Raw genomic sequence first — 26,207 nt, 5'->3', positions numbered from 1 at the left:
TCCTAATGAGTTTCTGCTGTTGGGTGTGGCCTATTATGCTAATGAGTTCCTGCTGGGCGTGGCCAACTTGGGAGCCAGCCGGAACTCCGTTCCTGTGCGTTCCTGCCCAAAAATAGCCCTGGACCCTCAGCCATAAACACTACTTATGCTTTGGATGCCTCTGGCTACCCACACGGGAGTGTAGCATCGGGACAGACCACGTGCGTATAAAATGCAGTGAGCATGGGCTCAGAGCATGCAGCTGATCCCTCAATTTTTTTCTATGAGATCCACAGTGTGAAATGGGTGGGCACAGATTGGATTGTGTGTGCATGGGTTCATGCCCCTATGGCACCCTTCTTCTCTTCTCCTGCTCCACACTATCAGGCCCTGTATGGCCCATCCACTTCTTTGCAGATGTGGGACACCAGAAGTGAACACACCTATTCAGCTGGGGGGATACTCTTGTGTGTATGTGTGTGTGTGCTTGCGTGCCTGGAAGTCATGGTGACTTCTGGCAACCCTTAGTGGGTCTAGGACATTTCAGAGAGGTGGCTTACTATTGCCTGCCTCTGCGTTGGTATTCCTTGGAGGTCACCGTTCCAAGTACTTAGCTTCTGAGATCTGACAAGATTGGGCTTGCCTGGGCTATTCCGCTCAGGGCAGCTGGGTGAATACTCTTGTGAGTCATGCTTTGAGGGAACGCACAATGGCCTTCCCTTTATGATACTTAGTCAGGGAGACGACGACTGAGGGGTGTCATGATTGAGGTTTATAAGATTATGCATGGGAAAGAGCAGGTAGAGAAAGAGGTACTTTTCTCCCTTTCTCACAATACAAGAACTCGTGGGCACTCCATGAAATTGCTGAGCGGTCGGGTTAGAACGGATAAAAGGAAGTACTTCTTCACCCAAAGAGTGATTAACACCTGGAATTCACTGCCACAGGAAGTGGTGGCGGCTACAAGCATGGATGGCTTCAAAAGGGAATTAGATAAGCATATGGAGCAGAGGTCCATCAGTGGCTATTAGCCACAAGGTATAGATAGGGAATCTGGGGCAGGTGATGCTCTGTCATCTTAGTCCTTGGGGGAGGCAACAGTGGGAGGGCTTCTAGTGTCCTGGCCCCACTGGTGGACCTCCTGATGGCACTGGTATTTCTGGCCACTGTGTGACACAGAGTGTTGGACTGGATGGGCCTTTGGCCTGATCCAACATTGGCGTCTCTTATGTTCTTATGTTATGTTCTTATGTCGTTACCGCAGTTGTGCCATCCACTACCGGATCTAAGGACAGTGTGGCAGACCATCCCAAAAAATCTCATTATTTAAGCCTTTTAAGAAATGCATTTAGCTCTTGTACTATTTCAGAATTTATTTTTTTTAAAATGTGAATAGTGGAGCTCACATTGTTTCTCCTGCAAACACTGGCGCGTGGCTTCAGAAACACCCAGGCATCCTTGTCACAGTCCTTGCGGAAGAGTTAGTTGAAAATCTGGTCTCCTCTTCCTGTTGGTATGACAACAGCATCTCTCCTTGGCACCTCTCTGCGTCTCCAAAGGAACGCCCACCTCTACAGCTATTCTCACCTCCCTCTCACATCTCTTCTTCAGTGCTCAGCCCCCTTCCTGCTCCCTCCCAGCAGTGTGGGAGTCGCATCTGCATGGAGTGATCCCATGCTGCGGAGGAACACGCGTGAGTCATATGACTAGGTGGGCGGGGCAGGTGACGTGGGCCTCTCCCAGCTGTCGCCTTTCCTTCCGGGGGGGATATCAAGTGCGTGGAAAAGACTGATGGGATTGCCCCGCATGTGGGTTTGTGCTTTCAATAGGAGTCCCGTGAATCATGTGCTTATGCAGAAACAACAGTGACGCTGCAGAATATAAGGAGAGCCCCACTGGATCGGACCAGGGGTCCATCTAGTCCAGCATCCTGTCTCACACAATGGCCGCCAATTCCTCTGGTGGGCCAACAACAGGACAGAAAGGCTGAGGCCTTCCCCTGATAAGAACATAAGAAGAGCCCTGCTGGATCAGGCCAGTGGTCCATCTAGTCCAGCATCCTGTCTCACACAATGGCCACCAGTTCCTCTGGAGGGCCAACAACAGGTCATAGAAGCTGAGGCCTTCCCCTGATAAGAACATAAGACAGCCCTGCTGAATCAGGCCAGTGGTCCATCTTGTCTAGGTTCCTGTCTCACACAATGGCCACCAGTTCCTCTGGAGGGCTAACAACAGGTCATAGAGGCCGAAGCCTTTCCCTGATAAGAACTAGGAATGCCAAGTCCCCCCGGGGGGTGGGGAAACCCCCGCCCGGGAGGCCCGTTCCCCGCCGCTGCTGGATTGGGCCCCCGGGGGGAACCCCACCCCCAAAGCACGTCACACGGAAGTGACGCAGGCACGTCAGGGGCAGGGCCACAATTATCTGAGGGAAAACTCTATGGTTTTCCCTCGGATGATTGTGGCCCCGCCCCCAACGCCCCCGATGTACTTGCGTCACTTCTGTGTGACATGTTTGCGGTGCGTGCGCGCTTTGCGCGCGCACGAAGACTCCCGGAGCAAGGCTGGACTCCCCCACTCCGGAACAGGTAAGCACTTGGCAACCCTAATAAGAACCTAAGAAGAGCCCTGCTGGATCAGACCAGGGGTCCATCTAGTCCAGCATCCTGTCTCACACAGTGGCCAACCAACTCCTCCAGTGATACAATGACGGGGCATAGAGGTCGAGGCCTTCCCCTGGTGTTGCGTCCTGGCTCTGGGAATCAGAGGATTAGTGCCTCTGAATGTGGAGGTTCCCCTCATGCTTCATGGCTAGTAGCCGTGGACAGATCTATCCTCCATCAATCCGCCTAATCCTCCTTTAAAGTTGTTTATTCCTGTGGCCATCACTTGCTGTGTAAAGTATTTCCTTTCGTCCATCCTGAATCCACTGCCCATCAGCTTCATTGAAGGGGGGATTTAGTGACCTGGTCACAGAGAAATGCAATTTCTCCCTGTTTTTACTCAGGTTGTTCCTTATACGCCACTGGATGCAAAATAACATTCGAAATGGTGTGATTCTAATGGAAGGAATTCAACCCGAGGAAATGGTGCCAGTTTAACCTGCCCAAGGAAGAAGCAAAATAAATAAATGAATGGGCTGTTCAAGTCTGAAAAGTGAAATTATGAAATCCAGTAGCATCCTTAGATAAACTGGGGAGACCAGATCTCAGTCATGATCTTGGAACAACCACCTTCTCTTAGTCTACCTCGGAGGGTTGCTGTGAGGATAGGCATGGGGAAACCACACCCGTTGCATTGTTGTTTGGGGAGAAAAATCGATGTACAATAATCAGGTGGGATATCACCATACCGGCTCTCTGAGCCATCATCAAGTGGGGTATCTGGATTAAATCCTACATTGTAAACTCTGGGACTAGCCTTCCTGTTGGACTCTGTAAATCAATGCCCTGAGGGTCAGATTTGAACTGTTGGAGGGACAGAACCTTATTTGTCCATCAACCTCAGGCAATGTGAAACAGTATGTTGGAAGCCCTTCACCTTGTGGGACCTGGGTTGTCAGGTCCACCCAGCCAATAGTGGGGGGTAGGGTTACCAGATCCAGGTTGGGAAACTCCTTCAGATTTGGGGATAGAACCTGGAGAAGACAGGGACCTCAGTAGGGTACAAAGCCTTAGAGTCCACCCTCCAAAGCATCCATTTTCTCCAAGGGAAACTGATCTCTGTGTCTGGAGATAAACTATATTTCCAAGAGATTCCCAGGCCCCACCTCGAGACTAGCATCCCTATGTGGGATCCAAGGACAGTGTGCTCCTTTGCCACACCATTTTGCACCCCTGGGAATCACTGGAGGCAGTGGCACTATCGTAACCAGGGCAGATTAGGGCTGTCAAACCTCCAGTGGGGGCAGAGGATCAACTGCCCCCAGGTCCCATTGCCTACCTCCACTCCAAGAAATGGAGGGAGCTTCATGTACACACTGGAAGTTCATACAGGAAGTGACAAAGGGTCACTCTAGGAACTGGAAGAAACTCTATGATCAAACCATAGAGGTCTGGCATCCCAGCTTGGGGTGTTCCTGCCACTAACCCACCCTCTGGGCATTATCGAATAGCAGTAATGAAACTTTTTAACAGATTGCCTTTAGGGACGGGGGTGGGTGGGTCGGAGAGTGTGATGGCGTTTTTGAGAGCTCTAATGGCAGAAGCCGAGGAATTGGTCAGAAGTGAATGGCAAGATGGTCAACACGTGGAGGACGTGGCTCGCAAATGCACTTGCCTCCAGAGGAACAGCAGTTGGCTGATTTTTTAACAAAATAAAAAAGGTATAAGGTTGCAGAAGGTGGAGAGAAAGAAGTCAGCATTTTCAGCATGCATTCACAGTTATCCCTGTTGCCATGGCAACTCCTGAATGGAAGCCAATGTGTGCTCCTTCCTTGAAAGAAAGAGAGGATGCTGAGTTAGAAACAGACACTTGCCCGTTTTCCTCCCCCAACGCAAGCTCTACAATTCTCAAGTGTTCCCCCTGAGCCTGGAGTCCTCCCATCTAAGTGTCATTATTTTGTAACAGTTTTTTAAAAAGTACTCTTTTTTTTTTGCCAGCGACAATGGCCTGAAGTTTAGTTTCTATGGCGCCCCCCCCCCCCCCCCCCCTCTCTCTCTCTCTCTCTCTCTCTCTCTCTCTCTCTCTCTCTCTCTCTCTCTCTCTCTCTCTCGTTTTCCTTTTACGCTTTTGCTTATTTGCCAATTCAATTTCCACAACGCTATGAAAAGCCCTTCATTCTCCCTCTCGGCCGGCCTTTATTTCATTTTGTGAGCTCCTTGACAGAGTTCTGGCACTTGGCGCGGGAGATTCAAGGCCGCCTCGACGCCACGCTCACTCCTTTTGTGGCGTTTACCAGGCATGAGGCTCTCGTCTCAATTACACGGGCAGGGATGTGAGAAAAGCCAACTGAATCCAGAAGGCACTCCAGAAGGAGGGAGATCAAAATGGCCTCCACGGGTGGTGTGAAAACTTCCATCTACCTTATTCCGTTATTATCCCATTTGACCTTGACCTCAGAGGCTTGACTGGGGAATTGTGGCCAGGAGGAAACTGATTCACCGGACTTCTTCCAGACATAGGGTTCTTCCCTGTGAATGGTCAGCAGTGACAGAAGGAGGACTACGTCACATAACTATTGATCATTTGCTTCCTTTGTAGCCCACCTTTCTCTTTGGGGACCAAAGTGGATTACAATATTCTCCTTTTTTATCTTCACAACAATCCTGTGAGGTAGTTTAGGCTGGGAGTAATCAACTGACCCAAGGTCACCCAGCAAGCTTCCATGGCCAAGTGGGGATTTGAACCTGGGACTCTGAGTTCCTAGTCTGGCACTCTAACCACTACACCAATCTGTTTGGTGTAGTGGTTAGGAGTGATTTTGGTGTAGCCAGTTTGGTGTAGTGGTTAGGAGCGAAACCGGGAGAACCAGGTTTGATTCCCCACTCCTCCACATGCAGCTGCTGGTGTGACCTTGGGTCAATTACAAGTTCTTTCAGAGCTGTTCTCTCTGGACCAGTTCTCGAAAGAGCTCTCTCAGCCCCACCTACTTCACAGGGTGTCTGTTGTGGGGAGAGGAAAGGAAAGGAGATTGTAAGCCACTCTGAGACTCCTTTGGGTAGTGAAGGGTGGGGTATAAATCCAATCTCCTCCTCCTCCTCCTCCTCCTGACTTTTTTTCTCCTCCTCCTCCTCCTCCTCCTCCTCCTCCTGAATGGGGGAAGGAAAAGTTAACACTGGGAAAGGAAGAGTTAACTCTGCCATGAACACTTTCTAGGCTTGTCCAGGGTAGGAGTTTCCCTCTTCCAGCTCCAGTTTCCAATCCCTGAATAAATGAAGTAATAGCCTTTATATAGCGGCTCTCTAAGAATTTCCCCTAGTCTCTATGGTAAAGACCACAGAGACTAGGGGAGGCAGCCTAGAGTATCACCAGGAAGTGGCATCACATCCTCCTCAAGCTTCACTTTTCCCAGGGCACTACCCCAGGCAGTGTTAGGAGCCCTCCCCGTTTTCCTAAATGAAATTGTGCCCCCAGCCACCTTATGTTCAAGTAGGCATTAATAACGTGACAGTATTAATAATGGGAGGGGGCAACTCAAAGGAGCAGAAGGAAGCAAAAATTGCTTCATTTGTGTTGGTTTCATGCTCCCTTCCAGTCCTCAAAGTACTCAATGATTGCCTTATATTTTTGCAATAGAGCTAAGAGTAGAAGCATTTCCATCTTAACATCTTACAGTGCAGTTCTGTGCAGGAATTCTGGTCTGAGCCAACTGCTTTCAGACTGGAGTAGGTCTGCATAAGGTTGTGCTGCGAGTCACAGAGGTCGAAGGAACCCAACAGATTTTCTAAGCCAAAGCCTCTTCTCACCCTGCCTTATATACACTATCGCCAGATGGGATACTCCTAAGCCTAGGCTATTTGATGGCTGAACTGTTCTGATAAAATTAGGAGTTCCTTAATATTTTCCAAAACCTTTGCTGGTTTTAACCCACTGTGGCCGCTTCACTTGCCAGTAGATCCGAGGAATGATTGGCCTTTTCTTTCTTATAATAACGATGTGTGCCATCAAGTTGCAACCAATTCAAGATGACTCTGAAGGGTTTTCTAGGCACAGGCCCATAGCTACAGCGGGGGTTTTGGGGGCTCTGCCCCCTTTCTTAGAGGCACAGCACCACAGGAATTTCTCCTGTAGAAGCTTTTTAAAATCATTTCAAAACATTTTTTTTAAAGGTGTGCACTCCTTTAAGCAGAGTGGGGGGCTGCAGTTGACTAATTCCTGCACTGAGCAAGGGGGTTGGAGTAGGTGACCTCTAGGATCCCTTCTAACTCTGTGTCAAGAAACTGGTCTCCTTTAAGAGTATTTTTCTGCCTAATTGTTAGCTTTCTTGACTACAGAACTCATCACCCCCACCTGCCGGCTTGTTAACAGAATTGTTGCTTCGGCTGGCAGAAGTTATTAACTTGCAGCTGCTGAGAACTGTCATCTAAAGTGGTCCACGGCTTGCAATTTAGAGATCTCTCCTGGTAACGGCTTTCTATTGGCTAAATGACTCTTCTTTCTGCACTAAGAGCCCCACCAGGAAAAAAAATGTGCCCAACAAGCCACAAAATCCTGGCGAAAGGCCTGTCTAGGCAAGAGTCATTCAGAGGTGGTTTGCCATTGCCTGCCTCTGTATAGCAACCCCAGTCTTCAATGGTAGTCTCCCATCCAGATACTGACTGTGACCAACCCTGCTTAACTTCTGAGATCTGACAAGATCAGGCTAGTTTGTGTTATTCAGGCCGCTCCTTCCTTCCTTCCTACAAGGACTATAAGACAGCGCTTCTAAAAACCACCCCTTCATTTCCCCCAGGTCTCCTAGCCTGCTGACATTTCATATCATGACCCCTGTTCTGTTTTTTGGTAATGCCCAAGGTGGATGGAGATCTCTTCAATTATATATTGAAGACTAACATTTATTCCAGCATGAGCTCTTGTGAATCAGAGCTCACTGGTTCTGATGCTCTGGCTCACAAATGCTCATGCTGGCATGAATGTTAGTCCTTATGGTGCCGGACTAATTTTGCTACGATAGACTAACACGGCTACACTCTGGTATTGCGATGTACTGCCGAAGAGAGGGGAAGAAAAACGAAACCAACCAAGCAAAAACCTCCAAAGGAAGTTCAGAAAACTAGTAAAGGGCCAGAAGTTAAAAACACCAAGCATTATGGACAAAAGTACATGCGTTTATTTCAAAAACCTCGTAGGGGCCCAAATAAAGCCTCATAAAATAAAGCGACCAATGCACAAAAAGGAGAACCTATTGCCATGTATGTCTAGGTTGTAGTAAGGTAGAAAGCTGTTACTGAGTTTAGATCTGAATGATCTAGTATGTAAGTCTTAGCTGTCATGCTAAGTGGTTAATGATCTTACATCCAGGTGGTAAACTACCAGGTGATACTCTTTGTACATAGAGTAGGTAATTAGTCTAACCTGTTAGTGATTGGATGGAGGTTGTATATATGTTGTAAGCTTGATAAGTTGGGTGGGGGACACAGCTCTCTCCAACTGAGGTATGTTATGCTGTGTAACAGTCTGTATATTCTCTGTGTAAATATTCACCATTATTGCACTATAAACTTTCTGCCTTTCACTGCCAGTCAGTCTCCAGGCTTCTTATTTACTGCACCCAATAGAACCATATATGACCGGATGCATTTTGGCCCTCAAGAGCCTTCTTCAGAGGCCAAATAGTACAGAATATAACATGCAACAAAGCCCCTGTTCCACTTGGAAGGCAGTAAACAATTGACATAGGGGCAAAAATGGAATGTTCCAACCTGAAATTGAATGACACACCCACACAAAATTGTTTGTGGAGCCATAAATATATCTGGCCTTGTGTCAGAAGCAATTACAGATATTGGAGATAGTAATATGTACCTTCCAGTTTAGGTCCTAAGGATACAAGGACAATCGCTTTACCAGGACCAATGTAACATCGATATGTCACATAGTGATATTGCAAAGTACTACTCCATAGGCGTGCCAGTAAAGGTAGGTCCAATTTCTGTCAGACTGGAAATTAGGGGTGCCAGCCTCCAGGTGAGGCCTGAGGACTCCCTGAAATTAAAGCTCATCTCCAGACTCAGGAGATCAGTTCCCCTGGAGAAAATGGCTGCTTTGGAGGTTTGGGCTCTATAGCACCGTACCCCACTGGGGTCTCTGTTTTCCCCAGGCTCCATCCCCAAATTGTCAGGAGGGGTTTTTCCACCTGGAGCTAGCAACCCTACCTCCCCATCTCCTGGCGACATCCCTTGAGATGATATTAATTAGATCCCATGTATGTAGTCAGGGCTTTTTTTGTAGGAAAAGCCCAGCAGGAACTCATTAGCATAATAGGCCACACCCAATGACAGAAACTCATTAGCATATCCAGCCACACCCCTGACAGCACCGCTCATTAGCATATTAGGCCACACCCCCACATTACCAGAAGTATGGTCATCCAGCCACACCCACCTTTTGCTTCTTATTCTGTTTACCTTGTTTGTTGTCAAAACCCAGGGCCTTTTTTTGTAGCAGGAACTCCTTTGCATGTTAGGCCACACATCCCTAATGTAGCCAATCCTAATGAGTTTCTGCTGTTAGGTGTGGCCTATTATGCTAATGAGTTCCTGCTGGGCATGGCCAACTTGGGAGCCATCCGGAACTCCATTCCTGTGCGTTCCTGCCCAAAAATAGCCCTGCATTTAGTCATATTTCATTAAGGCTTAGAGATCTATACTTGCTGCTTTTTAGTTTTTGGACCCTGTTCACATATCAGTAGTACCATCTGCCGTGCTAGGTGCGGTTGCTCTACTCTTCGTATGGGAATTCCACTGCTCTTTACAATCCCCAAATACTCATTTAACGTTACAATTCCAAGATACAGGTGAGCAATTATGCTTGCAATAATTGTCCGCGATCTCTGACCGCTGTGTGTTAGGTATAACGGTTTCAGATAGACATTGCGGTTGTGGATTAGTAGCATTGCCAACTCTGAGTTGGGAGATTCCTGGAGATTTTGGGGGTGTAGCATGAGGAAGGCAGAGTTTGGGGAGGGGAGGGACTTCAATGGGGCATAATGCCACGGAGTCCATCTTCCATAACATTCATTTTCTCCAGGTGCCACCTGGAGATATTGTAATCTCATGAGATCTCCAGCCACCACCTGGAGGCTGGCAACCATATGGGTTAGGGATCTTGCAAACTGTGAAACATGTCCTGTTTGAATGTTTGTGGTATGAAGTGGCTGGAGAGAAATGGATCTTTTTTTTTTTTAGATAACATTATTATTTTTCCAAAACAAACAAACATATAATTGGGGATACAGTAATGCATATTGATCTTTTCTCTATTTCAGTACCTCACACGGTCATTAAATCTATCTCATGTTTCCAGCATAAATTAATCATATAGAGTTTGCAAATATATGAATATACAATTTCTTATTTTCTACTAATATAAAAGTTCCCTAAACATGCTATTAAATTTTGAATTCTGTTGTAAAATGTATAACTCTTTATTCTGAATACATTGGGATCTTACTCCCTCAAAAGTGTCTGGGACTCCCTCAATAGATAAATGATGTAGTCCTAAAATAGAGGGAGTTCCTTCATCTTTTCCCCAGAATTTTTGTAGATATTAACTTTTTCTTGATTTTCTGATCTTAAGTTTTAAAGTCTTAATTCTGTGTTGTTTCCCTTTATAAGTGTAAAAATTGTCTTCTGAAAACAACCATCTATATTTCCTCTTAGTAGCAGCTTGTAATTCCATGAATTGGTTTTTTGGTTGTCTTTGAGATGGTAAGGAAGTCACTATTTTGGGAATTTCATCAGAGAAATGGATCGAACCACTTACATGCCAGCAAAATGAGCTTCCCCTAGATATTTTGGTTACTAAATCTTTAATGGATTCTAGGCCAGCAAATATTTTTTTGTTAGCAAAATTTCTTGTTCCGGTCATGGGAGTATGGGAGAATGACAAGACTGCTTCTCCAATATGATATAGCCTGTCCCCTCTGGCTTGCATGCTTCCTTTCTTTCTCTTATTCCTAGTTTGGATTGAATGAGACTACTCAAAACCTGTAGGTCGGAGGAGTAGGGAAGGAAGGAAGGAAGGAAGGAAGGAAGGAAGGAAGGAAGGAAGGAAGGAAGGAAGGAAGGAAGGACCCCATTCATAGGCTGATTTGTACACTGGAAGCCCAAAATGCTCTGAGACCCGGGTATTTGATGCGTCCATATGATCCTGCCCAATGCCCATGCATTAAAACAATGTGTTGAGGCAGAGGTCTATCTGGGAACAAGGAAAGGTTTTCCCAATTTCAGAATACCTCCCCAGTGATAGTAATTGAGGACTTTTATTTTGTTTTTATTTGGGGGGAAATCTGATTGCCCACAGCAGCAAATATACAGGGATCTGGTTTGACAAATCAAACTTATTCCTGGCACCCCCGCTCAAGCACGGGCTTCCCAACATGGTGTGGTTCTGCCTTCTATTCCACACTAGCCCAAAGCCAATCAAAAGCCAAAGGGGGAGGGGCTGTGACTTAGCGATAGAGCATCGGCTTGGGGTGCAGGAAGTGCCAGGTTCACTCCCCAGCACCTCCTGTTAAAATGATCAAGTGGTGGGTGATGTGAAAGACCTCCACCTGAGAACTTGGAGAGCCACTGCCAGTCGGAGAGCGAGATCTGAATCCAGTAGCACCTTAGCGACCAACCAGACTTCCCAGGGTATAAACTTTTGAAAGTCAAAGCTCCCTTTGTCGGATACCTAGTCGGAGTAGACCGGGGGGGGGGGGGCCCCAACCTTTTTGAGCCTGTGGACCCCTTTGGAATTCTGGTACAGCATGGTAGGCACAGCTACAAGATGGCTGCCATAAAATGGCTGCTGCAGTGTAGGGTTGCCAACCCCCCGATGGGGGCCCGGTTTTCCACAATTTCAGGGCCCCCAATTCTCCTCCAGCCAGCTGGCTGACGGGGTAAGCCCTGCCCCCAAACAGCCCCACAGTTCCTGATGTGTCTGGTGTGATGACATCACCTGGAGGTGACATAATCGCGCCATCCCTGCCATGTGGGGGACACTCTAGCATTCAGTTAAGAACTCTATGGTGACCATAGTTTTTAGGGGAATGCCAGAGCGTCCCCTGTACAACATGCCCAGTGCGATGATGTCACTTCCGGGTGATCTGGGGAGCAAGACCCAGGGAGGAAGCCAGGATCGTCCCCACCAGCAGACAGGTAAGACCTGGCAACCCTACTGCAGAAGGTGGAGCTGGCTACATAATGGCTGCCCCAGCTTCTACTTTCAGTCACACAGTGAAACTCCTTGTGCTGTGGTGACAGCTGCTGCCCTTTTAAATCTGCACAGCCGATCCAAAGCCTTGCTGGGCAAAAGCTCCATCTGGGCCCACCCACTTTCTAAGAACATTTAGCAGTCACCAGAAGAAGATGTTGGCTACTGCCATGGTGCCCCCAGGCACCACGTTGGTGGCACCTGGAGTGGACTCTACTGGTCTTAATGAATCAATAGTCTAATTCAGTACAAGACAGCTTCCTGTGTAAAACCCAAAGCTAAATGTCGCTGCGGATAATTTTCTTCCTCACCCCCACGCTCAGGTGTGCTTACCTGCCACGAGGAGAAGAAAGAGCCCGGGCTGAGGATGTCTGGATTGTTGGGGTGCCTGCCTCCCATGAGTTCGTCTGTGCAGACGGTACAAGTCTCGGCATCTCTCCAGTCCCAGTAGGGAATGGTGAAATTCGCATTCCCCGTAAGCTTCTGGATCTCGTTTTCCCACATGAGCAAGAAGAGTCGATGCCAAGGAAGGAAACCTGGCGCCTCGTGGGCAAAGTCAATGTCCCGCCATACACTGGTGCCCCCCAGGAGGGTGTCCCGAGACACATAGTAGTGCATCCAGACAAAGAGGTCGTACAGGTTGATGTCCTGGAACATTGGGTTCGAGCCGTTATTCATCTGGGCATAGGTCCCGACGGCAATGACAAAGTCCCGGCTCGTGGTGTGCTTGGCCAAATTGAGGTAGGCGAGGAACTGATTCTTCTCCCCGGCACTGATCCGGAAGATGTCCTTCCTGATCCGCAGCCTCCGCTCGGTGCAGTTCGGGCCCACAAAGTTGAACTTGCAGTCCCCGCAATGGAATCCCATAAAGTTACCTGAACATTGGCACGTCCTGTTGTAGAACACGGAAGGCCAGTCTTCCCGGTCATCCACTCCCGAGAAGGGGTACTGAGGACCGAGAGGGGCGTTCGAAAGGAGGATATCTCGGCAGGATCCTCTACCGGACAGCTGTCCACAGGGGGACCCGTCTCCAGGCCAAACCGGGCAGCACTCCTTCTTCAACAGGCTTTCTGAATTGGCGCATGCCCGAGGGAACTGGCTCGAGCCAAGAGGGAGAACGCCAAGTAAGACCCCGATGAAAAAGAAAGACATCCTCTTTCCACAGCAGGAGTTCCTCAATACAGCACATTGGCCGATTGGCTATGAAGAAACCGTGATCCGTTATCACAGTCCTGAGATGGAGAGACTTTCCCTTCATGCGGTGGGAAAGTTCTCCCTACATAGTTTTTTTTTCCTGATCATCAGCCGGTTTCCCTGCCGTTTCCCATCCGTGCACACACAGACTTTTTCTGTTAATCTGATTATCACATGTTCTGGGTTAGATCCAAGTCGCTTTTGTTCGCTTTCTCCCCTTGGCTTCAGACACAGAGTCTTATTATAAAGCTCTCATCTTCTGCCTAGCACATGATCGCTTTCGATGCGCCGATTCTGACGGGTGTCATGCCTGGTTGCGTACGGGAAGCTTGAACGGTTTGGAGGAGGGCTCGTCGGGTTTACCTCGGGGATGAATAAGGACTGACGGGTGAGCAGGGGCAGAAGAAAATAAAACAGAAATCCAAGTGACACGGCATCCTACTCTGCGAAGGGAAAAGAACGCAACCGAACTGGAGACTGCGAAAGAATCTTGGTCTGAAGGAAGAGATAATTTCACGCAAGTTCCAGAGAGGCACATGCATAAAATCATTCTGTTAACTCAAGGTCAAAGGAGTGGAAATTAAACGCAGGCCCCGGGCTGGTGTTAGCATTCCCTCGGGTTGAGCAGATGCTGGAGCCCAGGGCTTCTGTCAGGGCCCACTCCTGCTGGCCCCCCAACCTGCCCTTTCCCAGCCTGCTCACTTTGGTGTAGTGGTTAAGTGCGTGGACTCTAATCTGGGAGAACTGGGTTTGACTCCCCACTCCTCCACTTGCACCTGCTGGATGACCTTAGGCAAGCCGTAGTTCTGATAAGAGCTGTTCCTGAAAAAAATGAGCAGTTTCTGTCAGAGCTCTCTCAGCCCCACCTACCTCACAGGGTGTCTGTTGTGGGGGGAGGGGAAGGGAAAGGAGTTTGTAAGCCGCTCTGAGACACCTTTGGGTAGTGAAGGGCGGGGTATAAATCCAATCTCTTCTTCTTCTTCACTTGTGAATGCCCAGCCCCCAGCCCCCGGTCCCAGCTGCGCACACTGCCCAGTGCCATCATGGAATGGGCGGTGCAGATGGCTACGAGCATGGGCTGCCAGCTGTGGCCGGGTAATTAGGGTGTAATTAGGGGGTTGGGAACTGGTGTGCTGGTGTCACCCTGGCAAGCTAACATCACTTCCAGTAAAAAACTGGAAATGGTGTCAGGGGATGCTCTAGGGTTTACAAAAAATTCTATGGTAAAATCATAACGTGGGAGACCTGGCAACTCTAGCAACAGGAGAGCTTGTGAGTGGGGCAAGGGAAGGGTGCCCAGGCAGGAAGTGAGATACATGGGTGAGCAGGTGTGAAGGGAGCCCCTGGGAACCCTCTGCCTAAGCCCCCCCAAAGTCTAGAACTGGCTCTGTGCGGACCTTTCAGTTCTCTGGAGTTGCCTTTGAAACTCAATTTCAGGTTTCAACCAAGTGAGTCCAAAGTGTTACTACTATTTATTTGCATGGATATCCACCTTCGTCAGCTGGATGCATTTTAAAGGGCGGGGAGCTGTTGGCAGTTCCATTGCATTTTATTTACATTGCTGACTTCATTTATACCCCACTTCTCTCAGGACGGAACCAAAGTGGCTTAGATTAGGGTGTGAGGAGGGGACTGGCCCGAGGTCACCCGGCAAGCTTCCGTGGCAGTGGGAGGATTTGAACCTGGTTCGCCCAAGGCCCGAGTCCCACACTCTAACCACTATGCAGCACGGTTTACATGTTTGAATTTGTGAGTTGAGCCACAGGGAAAATGCAGCACCCAAATATTTTAATTAATAAGACATTAAAGTAAAAATCTTAATAAATATCTTAATTAATCAACAAAGATCCAATTCCATGCAAGGTCTGTCAAAGAAGCAGAACAGGAGGAGGAGGAGATTGGATTTATACCCCACCCTTCACTACCCGACAGAGTCTCAGAGCGGCTTACAATCTCCTTTTCCTTCCCTGAGGAGGGTGGGGCTGAGAGAGCTCTTTCAAGAACTGCTCCTGAGAGAACAGCTCTGAGAGAACTTGTGACTGACCCAAGGTCACACCAGTAGCTGCATGTGGAGAATAGAATCATAGAATCACAGAGTTGGAAGGGTTTTTTTGGGGGGGGTTAATCCTGTGGGGGGGCAGGGCTTGAGGAAGCGAAGGGTATAATGCCGCAGAGTCCACCTTCCACGGCAGCCATTTTCTCCAGTGGGACCAATCTCTGTATTCTGGTGGTGAGTGTTAACTCCAGGAGATCACCTGGAGGCTGGCAACCCCAGCGCTTGCTTATCACACACCCATCCTCCCAGATAGAAGTTTCACATAAACTTGGACACAACAGTTGTCTTGTCTGTAAAGTTGATTAATACAATGAACCAAGAGTCATTGAGTCCTGAACAGTAACCGTAGTGGTTTTCGAACAGTGCATGGGACACACAGAGTCAGCGCCTTCCAGGTTGACAGTCCCATCCCAATCCCAATCCCATATCTGGTTTTCTAAAAAACAGCCTGTGTCCTTACAACTTATACAGTGCCCTCTTAAGCGGAGTTACCCCCTTTTGTGCTCACTGGATTCAATTAGGGATGCCCGCCTCCAGGTTGGACCTGGAAATCCCCCAGAATTACAACTCATCTCCAGACTACAGAGATTGGTGAGAGCCAGTGTGGTGTAGTGGTTAAGTGCATGCACTCTAATCTGGGAGAACCGGGTTTGATTCCTTGCTCCTCCACATGCAGCTGCTGGCGTGACCTTGGGTCAGTCACAAGTTCTCTCACAGCGGTTCTCTCAGGAGCAGTTCTCGAAAGAGCTCTCTCAACCCCACCTACCCCACAGGTTGTCTGTTGTGTGTGGGGGGAGGACAGAGTAAACCACTCTGAGACTCCGAGTGAAGGGCGGGGTATAAATCCAATCTCTCCTCCTTCCAGACTACAGAGTTGAGTTCCCCTGTTTAAAAACCTGATGCTCTGATTGTAGTCTTCGAACCACTTATAAAATCTTGACCATGTATTTCCAAATGTGGACTCTGGTTGTCCTTTCAAAGACATTTTAAATTGGTTAAGGATATATAAAGTACAATTTTAATACACTCGCAAGCGATATACATAATGATACAAGGTGAAATATATAAATACAGGGCTATTTTTGGGCCGGAACGCACAGGAACGGAGTTCCGGCTGGCTCCCAAGTTGGCCACGCCCAGCAGGAACTCATTAGCATAACAGGCCACACCCAACAGCAGAAACTCATTAGGATTGGCTACATTAGGGGTGTGTGGCCTAACATGCAAAGGAGTCCCTGCTACAAAAAAAGGCCCTGGGTTTTGACAACAAACAAGGTAAACAGAATAAGGAGCAAAAGGTGGGTGTGGCTGGATGACCACACTTCTGGTAACATGGGGGTGTGGCCTAATATGCTAATGAGTTTCAGCTGTTAGGTGTGGCCTATTATGCTAATGAGTTCCTGCTAGGCTTTTTCTACAAAAAAGCCCTGTATAAATATATGAGTAATTAGGCATGAGTTTGTTAAACAAGGAACTGTAAGAATAATTTCCCCTCTTGTTTGTTTTGGTTTTGTCTTTAAAATAAAAATTTTATTCTAAAAAACCCCCAAAGCCTGGTGCTCTGGAGGGCGGGGTCTATGGCACTGTACCCCACTGAGGTCCATGTCCTCACCAGCTCCCCCCCTCCAAATCTCCAGGAGTTTCCCAATCTGGAGCTGGCAACCCTACCCCCTCACCCCCTGCTGGTGGCCACTGGCCAGGGGGATCCTGGCTACCCTAAATCCAAAGTACTGAGAAGATGTATTAACTCTGTTTAGGATTGGACTGATAGGCTCGTCAAAAAATACACGTTGATCTCCAAAGGGCTGCGCCTCTCGAAAAAACAACAACTGGGGAGCCCCGAACGGTATCCTTCCTTCCTTAGGAAGTGAACTTCTTTTTGCTCTCTTTTGCCTGCAAGAATCAGGGGGGGCATCATATGACCCCTCTGAGAAGCACGAGGTGCTTTAATCCTCTTGGCGTCGGGAAACACAGACAGATTATCACGGGGTCGCTGTGCCCTGCTTGGGTTCCTGGACTTATTTCCCGTGCTGGCTTGCCCCCGGGGAGCATTTGGAAGTCGCTTCTGACTGCAGACGACTCGGGCTGCTGCACCGTTGCGTTTTACAGATTGCCTTCGATTCCTAGATATTTCGAAACAGCTTTTGTTTTCAGTGTGTGTGTGTGTGTGTGTGTCAAATGCCGCCAAGTCACAGCCGATTCATGGCCACCCTGTAGGGTTTTCCAGGCAGGAGACGTTCAGAGGTGGTTGGCCATGGCCTGCCTATGCATAGTGACCCTGGACGTCCTTGGTGGTCTCCCATCCAAGTACTAACCAAGGCTGACCCTGCTTTGCTTTTGAGATGTGACGAGATGGGGCTAGCCTGGGCCATCCAGCTCAGGGCTTGTTTCACGTTAGAGTCCCAACATAAGTGTGGGGGAAAGACAGCGGAGACTCCCATGGAAAAATGCAATACGGCAGGGGAGAATCTTTCCAGGCAAGGCTCTGCGATGAAGGAGAAGAGGAAGAGATTGGATTTATACCCTGCCCTTCACTACCCAAAGGAGTCTCAGAGCAGCTTACAAACTCCTTTCCCTTCCTCTCCCCACAACAGACACCCTGTGAGGTAGGGGGGGCTGAGAGAGCTCTTGACAGAAACTGCTCCTGAGAGAACAGGGTGTCTGTTGTGGGGAGGGGAAGGGAAAGGAGTGTGGTGTATTCAGTTGTATGCATGTGAATCACCTAATTGATGCACCATGCTAAGCTCCATCCTGGGCAAGGATCCTAATCTTACAATCCCTATTGGTGGCCCGGGAAGAGCCGACCAATCGCATACCATCAAGTTCCCTGAGCGAGAACTATTGTGATAGGACCTTATCCCTACAATCTTATTGGTTGATATTGTATAATAGGGCGTGGCTACATTAGCCGGGAGAGTTTAAAAGTAGAACAGCTTCAATGTAAAAGCTGTTCTGGCTATTCGAGTTGATCCGTTGGAGTAGAGTTACAAGTTGCTGAATAAAGCGGAATCTTTTGCTGAACCGCTCTCTGACTCTTTGTTAAGTAGCCGACTTAACAAGGAGACTGTAAGCCGCTCTGAGACTCCGAGTGAAGGGTGGGGTATAAATCCAATCTCTTCTCCTCTTCCTCTCTCTAGATAGCCTCAGGAAAGCTACTCTTACAGCCTCCCGGCCCCAGAATAATCTCCACTGTTAAGACTCGAGAATAAAAGTAGCCTACCTTTCAGGGCTGTTGTAAGGATCTACGTACTAATAAACGGAACACTTTGATCACTGAAAGCACCTCACTAAATACAAAGTATATTTATTTGTTGCCATCAAGTCACAGCCGACTTATGGTGACCCTGTAGGATTTTCAAGACAAGAGAAATGCAGAGGTGGTTTGCCCTGGCCTGCCTCTGCACAGCAACCCTGGAATTCCCTGGCTGTCTCCCATCCAAGTACTAACTGGTATCGACCTTGCTTAGCTTCCGAGATCTGACAAGAATGGGCTAATCCGTACAATCAGGTTCAGGGCATTATTATTTATTTATTTATTTTCTGGATTTATATCCCGCCCTCCCCGAAGGCTCAGGGCGGCTAACAAAGAGGCACAAGTGCCAAAGTTAAAACAGATAAAACAAAATAAAACAATACAGTACAAAACACTAAAGTGTCAGTGCTCTAGATGTCACAGCATCAGTGGTTGCAAGATGGGGGTCTGGTAAAAGTTATTAATTCCAGGCCAACAGCGTACCTCCTAGCAACACAATCGTCCCGTCTTCATCCAGGAACGTCTCTCACCCCATTTAATATCCACACAATTGAGGGTCAAGGTGCGATAATGAGGGGTAACAATGGTGGAATAATGGTGGCGGCAGCTCCTACTCAAAAGCCTGGCGGAAGAGCTCCGTCTTGCAGGCTCTGTGGAACTGTGCAAGGTCCTGCAGGGCCCGGATCTCCTCCGAGAGCTCATTCCACCAGGTAGGAGCCACCACCGAAAATGCCCTGGCCCTGGTAACAGCAAATTTGATATTCCTGGGGTCTGGGATTACCAGGAGATTTTTGACTCCCCGACCGTAGTGCCCTTGGGGGAACATGTGGGGAAAGGTGGTCCCTTAGGTAGGCGGTCCCTTAGATATTACCTGGGAATAAATCCCAGTGTGTTGGATGGCACTTACCACAGGGTGAGCATTCAGCCTTCGCAAATAAGCCATTTGTTTAGATGCGTCTCCGCCTCCTTGGGCAGTGACGGGGGTGGGTGGGGAGGATTTCTGCTTCGTGGGTTTTTTGGAATCCTCTTTGTGTTGAGTTTCAGAAGGTGGTTCCAGCACCCTGAGCATGATTCAATGCGCCTGCAGCCACATCAATCAAGACATCAGAAGTGTTCCGCAAGACATTGGGCGATACTGATCTGGTAGGAAATTGTGATTATTTAGGGCAGCCGGACAGGTCCTCTGCTCTGTTCTGTTTGGGGACGTCAAACCATGTGACCAGGGACCTTCTCTTCTACATTCCAGCAGGTTTAGAAGCCTTTCTTATTCTTTAGCGAGGCAGCACTGCAAATGCTCCCGAATTATCTCTCTTGCTCTCTCTTTTAAAAGCAAAGGTTAGAGATATCTGTCCGGGAAAGGGGTGGTGGCATTTTGGTAACTTGACTTTCAGGTTTCTCTTTCAGCAGAGGTTTTGCAAGTGGCTTCTAATCATAACAGCACATGACGCTCATGTTATAATTGGGCTCGTCTCAAATTAAAGTTGTTCTTCACATGATTAGCCAAGCTGCTTGAATTCAAGTGATCGATTTGCCTCTTCTTCATTATTATTATTATTATTTTGGCTTCCAAGTGTGAAGTGTGAGGTCCCACTTAAAGTTGAGGCTTGTGGGAGGCAGAGACTTATTCGAACTACATTTAGACACATGCCGGCTGCCTGAAGTGACTCGGGAACAAATTGAGCAGGGTTAGGATTGCCAGCCTCCAGGTGGGGCCTGGAGATCTCGCGCTTTTACAAGGGATCTCCAGCTGGGGTTACTTGGCACAGTGGGGGAGAGTTGGTCCCTGCCTGGGACATTCGTGCATGCGCAAAGTGCGCACCACGATGACGTCACCCGGAAGTGACGTCATCACGTTGGGCACGTCGCCGGACAACGCTCTAGCAATCAGCCTGGAAACTGTATGGTAACATACAGTTTCCAGGCTGATTGCTAGAGTGTCGGCTGGTGATGTGCCCAATGTGATGATGTCACTTCCGGGTGACGTCATCGCGCCGGGCACGTGGGTCCAAACCGGGCACTTTGGTGGCAGGGTTCCCCCTGCCGGCCTGATCCAGACCAGCGGGATTGGGGGCCCTTTGGGCGGGCAATCTCCCGCCCCTGGGGATCTCCTGCTTTTACAACTCATCTCCAGCTGACAGATACCAGCTCCCCTGGAGAAAATGGCTGCTTTGGAGGGTGGACTCTGTGGCATTGGGCCATGCTGAGGCCCCTCCCCTCCCAAAACCCCTCCCTCTCCTGGATCCACCCCCAGAGTCTCCAGGTATTTTCCAAACCAGACCTGGCAACCCTAAGTAGAGTAGACCCAGAACAAGGTACTGGGCCGAGGCCGGGGTTAGAAACACAGGAGTCTAGACTGTTGCCTTATCCTGTCTAGGGTTGCCAAATGGGCCCGGGGGGCGGGGAATCCCCCGCTTTGGAGGGCCGATTTCCGATGCGACGGAATTCGGCCCCGGGGGGAACCCCGCCCCCCGAAGCTGCGTCACCAGAGGTGATGCACGACGTAGGGCATGTTGGGGGCGTGGCCCGAGCGGTGGGGTGCACCTTTGTGGTCCCCCCCCCGACAATCTTGGCCACGCCCCAACGTGCTACGTCGCGCGTCACTTCCGGCAATGTTCCGGCGGCGCGCGCCCAGCCAGCTCCCAGAGCGAGAAGACGCTCCCCCGCCGGTAAGCGGATTAAATTTGGCAACCCTAATCCTGTCTAATTGCTGGCTGACAACAGTCCCACTGGGCACTTTCAAGATAATTTAAAGGTGATTGGATGCAGTCAGAATCTGGGGCTGCCCACTGGCTGGGGGTGGGGTGGGGGGTGGGATCCTGTTCCTTGAATAGAGGTTTAATGAATGCAAACAAGCAGCTGAAGCTTTTTGTAGCATAGAGGGAAATAATCTCACCTGATCATGACTGCAGATCAAATTGATATGAAAGGGAGAGTTTAGGGTTGCCGGGCCACTTGTGGGGAGGTTTCAGGTCGGGGACATGGGGGAGCTGCAATGTTGCATGGGCTATTATACCAGTTCTGATAAAAACCTGGAACCAGGGCTATTTTGGGGCAGGAACACACAGGAACAGAGTTCCGGCTGGCTTCAGAGTTGGCCACGCCCACTATAGCCAAAACCTCTGCGTGCGTGGCTACAGAGGGAAGGCCTGGAAAGCGACCTCCCAGTGACTCTGAGGCGAGCAGGCCAGGGGGGCCTGGAAGGATCAGGGAGGCGTGTCCAAGGGCCAGCTTGTCTGCTCTCCCTGCAGCCGCAGGGTGCCCGGGCAAGTCAAGGGAAGGCATGGGGGTGTGGCCTAATATGCTAATGAGTTTCTGATGTTGGGTGTGTCCTATTATGCTAATGAGTTCCTTCTGGGATTTTTCTACAAAAAAGCCCTGCCTGGAAGTAACATAGGGTAGCTCTAGGAATTTCCAGAAACTTTATGGTAAAGCCATAGAGTTGCCAGTGATTCCTAGAGCTACCCTCCATCACTTCCACATGATCACCCAGAAGTGATATCACAATCAGGCTCCACCTCCAGAAACTCTCAGGTTTTGGGGGGTGGGCCTGGCAATCTTAGCCACAAATCTGGCATGACTCAGCTTCTGGTCTGAATCCACTTACCCAGGTGGTGAAGGAGTCAAAGGGTGAAGTTCATGCACCCAGGGGTCAAAGGGCAGAACCAACCAAACATACTGTTTTATGTAACGTGCACAGCTCCCTGCACCTTTTCATTGGGGGAGATATCAGGAGGGAAAGGGAAGCTGAAAAGGCAGCACAAGAAAGCTCAATTGTTTAGAGAAGCTGCTCTTTAGGCACAGAAAATGACCTGACAACGGATGTTTAAAATGACATGTTCACACCACACATTCCCCCCCCTTTTTAAAAAAGGCCTCTTTGTAACCACACAATATATTCTCTCTCTCTAACTGTCTCTTTTCCATTGTGTTTTATAGCTAGGGTCCAATTCCTGAAATTTTATGACATCTGTCATTGGAACTCCATTAGGAAGATGATCTAGAGGGGGAGAAAGCTCTGAAATTACCTCTAATATTTCTGAAGTGTTCATGCTGATAACCCCTGGAGCACAGTCTGACTGAATTATGGAAGTTAAATAGGGGTTATTTCTGAATGCCGAATAATACATGTCATTCCCCCCTTGTTTTTCATGTGTTAAGATGTTCTTATTAATCGATGTGTGTGCAGAAGCGGTATAATTCTTCGATCCATTTTGCCAGGCATTTTCTGCTTGTTACTAGATATGATGAGGGGGATCCATAAGTATCTATGGCAGTATTACCCTGCCCTTTCTCTTGGAAGCTGACAGTAGAATGCATTGATCTCCATGGCCCATTTTATCCCCAACCAGGGAACCGGCATTCAGATATCACAGCAAGCTGCAAAACAGTTGTGCCAATGCAGCTTCCTGCTGTGCTAACATGCACCTCTCATTCACTGTACGGCTCAATGCCAAACTTCGTGGTTTGAGCAAGCTCTAGTGCACTGCGATAGCTAAATCTCTTCCATGCAGGTGCATTTTGTTGGCAGAGTAAATAACCCAGTGACGGTGCACAACCTGATTAAAGAGAAGATAAAGGTTTGTTTGGGAATTAACATACTTGGGCCCCGGTCACATGGGCCGGAAAATGCAGGGGAGAAGCGTGGCTGTTTGCCCTGGAGCAAAGTAATGCGCAGCAGCCCTATCACGTGTCCCGTGGAGGTCCCGTGGGTATGCCGTTAGGTGCCGATCACACGACTATCCTGCAGCGCAGCAAAAAAGCGGTGTGGCGTGATCACACTGGCAATTGCTAGGTGCCGCTTCTGTGGCAAATGGGAGTTTTTCCCCCCTCACCACAGTGTGTGCATGTGCCGGTGGGCGTTTGTGCGCATCCTGTGGAGACTTAAAAAAAACACATCCGGTTTGCAACGGGACATGGGTGGGCGCCGGATGCCATGGGATTCCAGCGGAAACGGGATCAGATGCCCACCCTTGCCCCACGTTTTCTGGAAACTATGTATATCATATGTACTAGTTTTTTATTTCGTATCTTCGGCAAGAAGCCACGGATTAGCCACGGGTGCACTACACTTCCCAGATGTTGCGGTGTGATCGCACCCAAAAAATCCGCATATCATCCATATCTTTAGTGTGGCAAATGCTCCATGTGAACAGGGCCTTGATAGGAAAGCTGGAGAGGCAGAGATAGTTTCCTAACTACATCTCTAGATGAGAGAGAGGGTAAGAAAGAAGCCTGATAAAGGGCCAATATTAAAAAACTAGTGTGAACTTATCATGTACAAAAATACATGTATTTATTAGAAAGACTTGGACTATAAGGAAGGCCGAGCGCCGAAGAATAGATTCTTTTGAACTATGGTGGTAGAGAAGACTCTTGAGAGTCCCTTGGACTGCAAGAAGATCAAATCAGTCAATCCTCAAAGAAATCAACCCTGACTGTTCCCTGGAAGGCCAGATACTGAAACTGAAGCTCAAAGACTTTGGCCACCAAATGAGAAGGGAGCACTCACTGGAGAAGACCCTGATGCTGGGAAAGATTGAAGGTCAAAGAAGACGGGGACGGCAAAGGATGAGATGGTTAGACAGTGTCATAGATGCAACGAACATGAAGTTGAGCAACCTTCAGAGGACGGCGGAAGACCGGAAGGTCTGGCATGATCTGGTCCATGGGGTCATGGAGAGTCGGACTCGACTGTGCGACTGAACAACAACAATTAGAAAGACAGTTAAAAACACATAAGGGCCCAATGAAAGCCTCATTACGAAGTGCAAGTGACCTGAACTCAAGGTCCAAAGCAAGTGACCTGGCGCTATTTGTTGAGGACACTCCAGTTCTGATTAGAGAGTCACATAAGTATTTTCTGGACCAGAATTGGAAGATGTTCTAATTCAACAGCTGTGCATTTGGCACCAGACACACAACTCTCATCTTAAGAGGCCTCATAAACATCCTTGCCTTGTGTCTATTAATCTTGCTGCTTAATTTTCCTTTTTTTGGGGTCCAGTATTAACTTACTGGTTATTTCATTATAATATGTAACATTGTAACATATGTCTATCTGTACCTCAATTTGTTTGACCTCTGAAGAAGGCCCCTAAGGAGCGGAAACACGTCAGGTCACTGGTATTGGCCCTTGTGTACAGGTCACTTGCACTTTTTAAATGAGGATTTCATTAGGCCCTTAGATGTTTTTAGCTGCCTTTCTAATAAATACATGTATTTTTGTATATAATAAATTTACACTAGGTTTTTAATATTGGCCCTTTATCCGGCTTCTTTCTTACCCTTGTGGTTCTTGATTCAAGGTATGGGGTCAATGTCAGACTCTTGGACAAAGTTACTCTCAACAACACTCTCTGGCAGTGATTTGTTTATTGAGAAATAAAAAGTTCCAAGCGAAGACAGGTACTGTGTCAGAACTGAGGTTCTAGCGGGGAAACCCAAAGATATAGACAGTTTAAACAAGCCCCCCCTTCAGTTCCAACCAATCAAACATTACAATCATCCTGCCTAGCTTTTGTGTGCTCTATACCCCACCTGTAAATCTCCTGTTACAGTTATCTCTGACAGCAAAGCAAGCACAGACACTGAACAACATCATCCCGCTTAGGGAGGTTGCTTGAGAAGAGTTACCTCGCCATAAAGCCATTCTCATACTCATACACTCTCACCCCCCCCCTCTGGAATCTCCCTTCCCTCTGCAGGCCTCAATTCCCCAGAAAACATGGCAAAACATGGCAAACGAGAGCCCAGAGTTTGACAGTCAAGTTTGTTTTCCTCTCCCTGTGTCTTACTGAGAGAGAGGGTAAAACAGTAACTTGAGAAGAAGGAGGAAAATTCCTCCAAGAGTAGCAGTCTGGAGACAGGCAGGGAAAGACACTTAACAGGGGAGAAGGTGGTGACTTCACTATCCTCCCGTCTAATTGCCTTCTTGCTGCCCCCCTGCAGGGTCTTCTTCTCCTCATCTTTGTACATCAGACATGGCCTTTTCCAACACAGTTTAACATAGTCATCACTCCACCCCCTGCATAGGATTCCCAATTTTTGGTTGGGAAATTCCTGGAAATTTGGGGGGAAGCCTGGTGGGGTGTCAAACATACGGCCCACGTGCCAGAATGGGCCCATCCAGGGCTCTTATCCAGCCCACGAGCGACTGGTCATTACCTTTATTGTCAGAAGACAGGGTCTGTGCATTATGTCCCTCCCAGTGCTAATGAGTAATGGGCAGTGGAAGTGGGAGGGTGGGTATCAAGGAGATACTTTAAGGACATACTGTAAGATACGGTTAATGTTTTATGAGAGCCGGTTTTGGTGTAGTGGTTAAGTGTGCGGACTCTACTCTGGGAGAACCGGGTTTGATTCCCCACTCCTCCACTCGCAGCTGCTGGATGACCTTGGGCAAGCCATAGTTCTGTCAGAGGTGTTCTTGAAAAAATCAGTTTCTGTCAGAGCTCTCTCAGCCCCACCTACCGCATAGGGTGTCTGCTGTGGGGAGGGGAAGGGAAAGGAGTTTGTAAGCAGCTCTGAGACTCTGAGTGAAGGGTAGGGAATAAACCCAATCTCCTCCTCCTCCTCTTCTTCTTCTTCAGCATGTTTCTATTTTGAGCAAAAATAATATTGTTAATTGGATTTGTCCATGTCCTTTATAAAGTTTACATCTCTGGTACCTGGCATTACATTTTATGGCACACGTGGCCCTGCCCAACAAAGTGACATTTATGTCAGATCCGGCCCTTGTAACAAATGAGTTCGACACCTCTGCCAGCAGGCTATAATACCATAGTCCACTTTGCCATTTTCTGCAGGGGAACCGATCCCTCGAGTCTGGAAATCAGTTGTAATTCAAAAAAAACTCCAGGCCCCACCTGG

General features: G+C 48.4%; 1 protein-coding gene across 1 annotated transcript in view; it reads right to left on the bottom strand.

Annotated features, from left to right (window-relative positions):
* Positions 1–12,987, bottom strand: part of TYR (tyrosinase) — a 71,376-nt gene extending 58,389 nt beyond the window's left edge. The window contains exon 1 of the mRNA XM_015421974.1: positions 12,169–12,987. Within this exon, the coding sequence (XP_015277460.1) occupies positions 12,169–12,987 (819 nt within the window). The remainder of the gene's footprint in view (positions 1–12,168) is intronic.
* Positions 12,988–26,207: the final 13,220 nt, after the last annotated feature.

This window comes from Gekko japonicus, unplaced genomic scaffold, assembly GCF_001447785.1.
Source record: "Gekko japonicus isolate JY-2015 unplaced genomic scaffold, Gekko_japonicus_V1.1 scaffold900, whole genome shotgun sequence".
NCBI classification, from domain to species: Eukaryota; Metazoa; Chordata; class Lepidosauria; order Squamata; family Gekkonidae; genus Gekko; species Gekko japonicus.
Note: the sequence above shows the minus strand (reverse complement) of the source record. Positions and strands in the feature narration are given on the sequence as shown.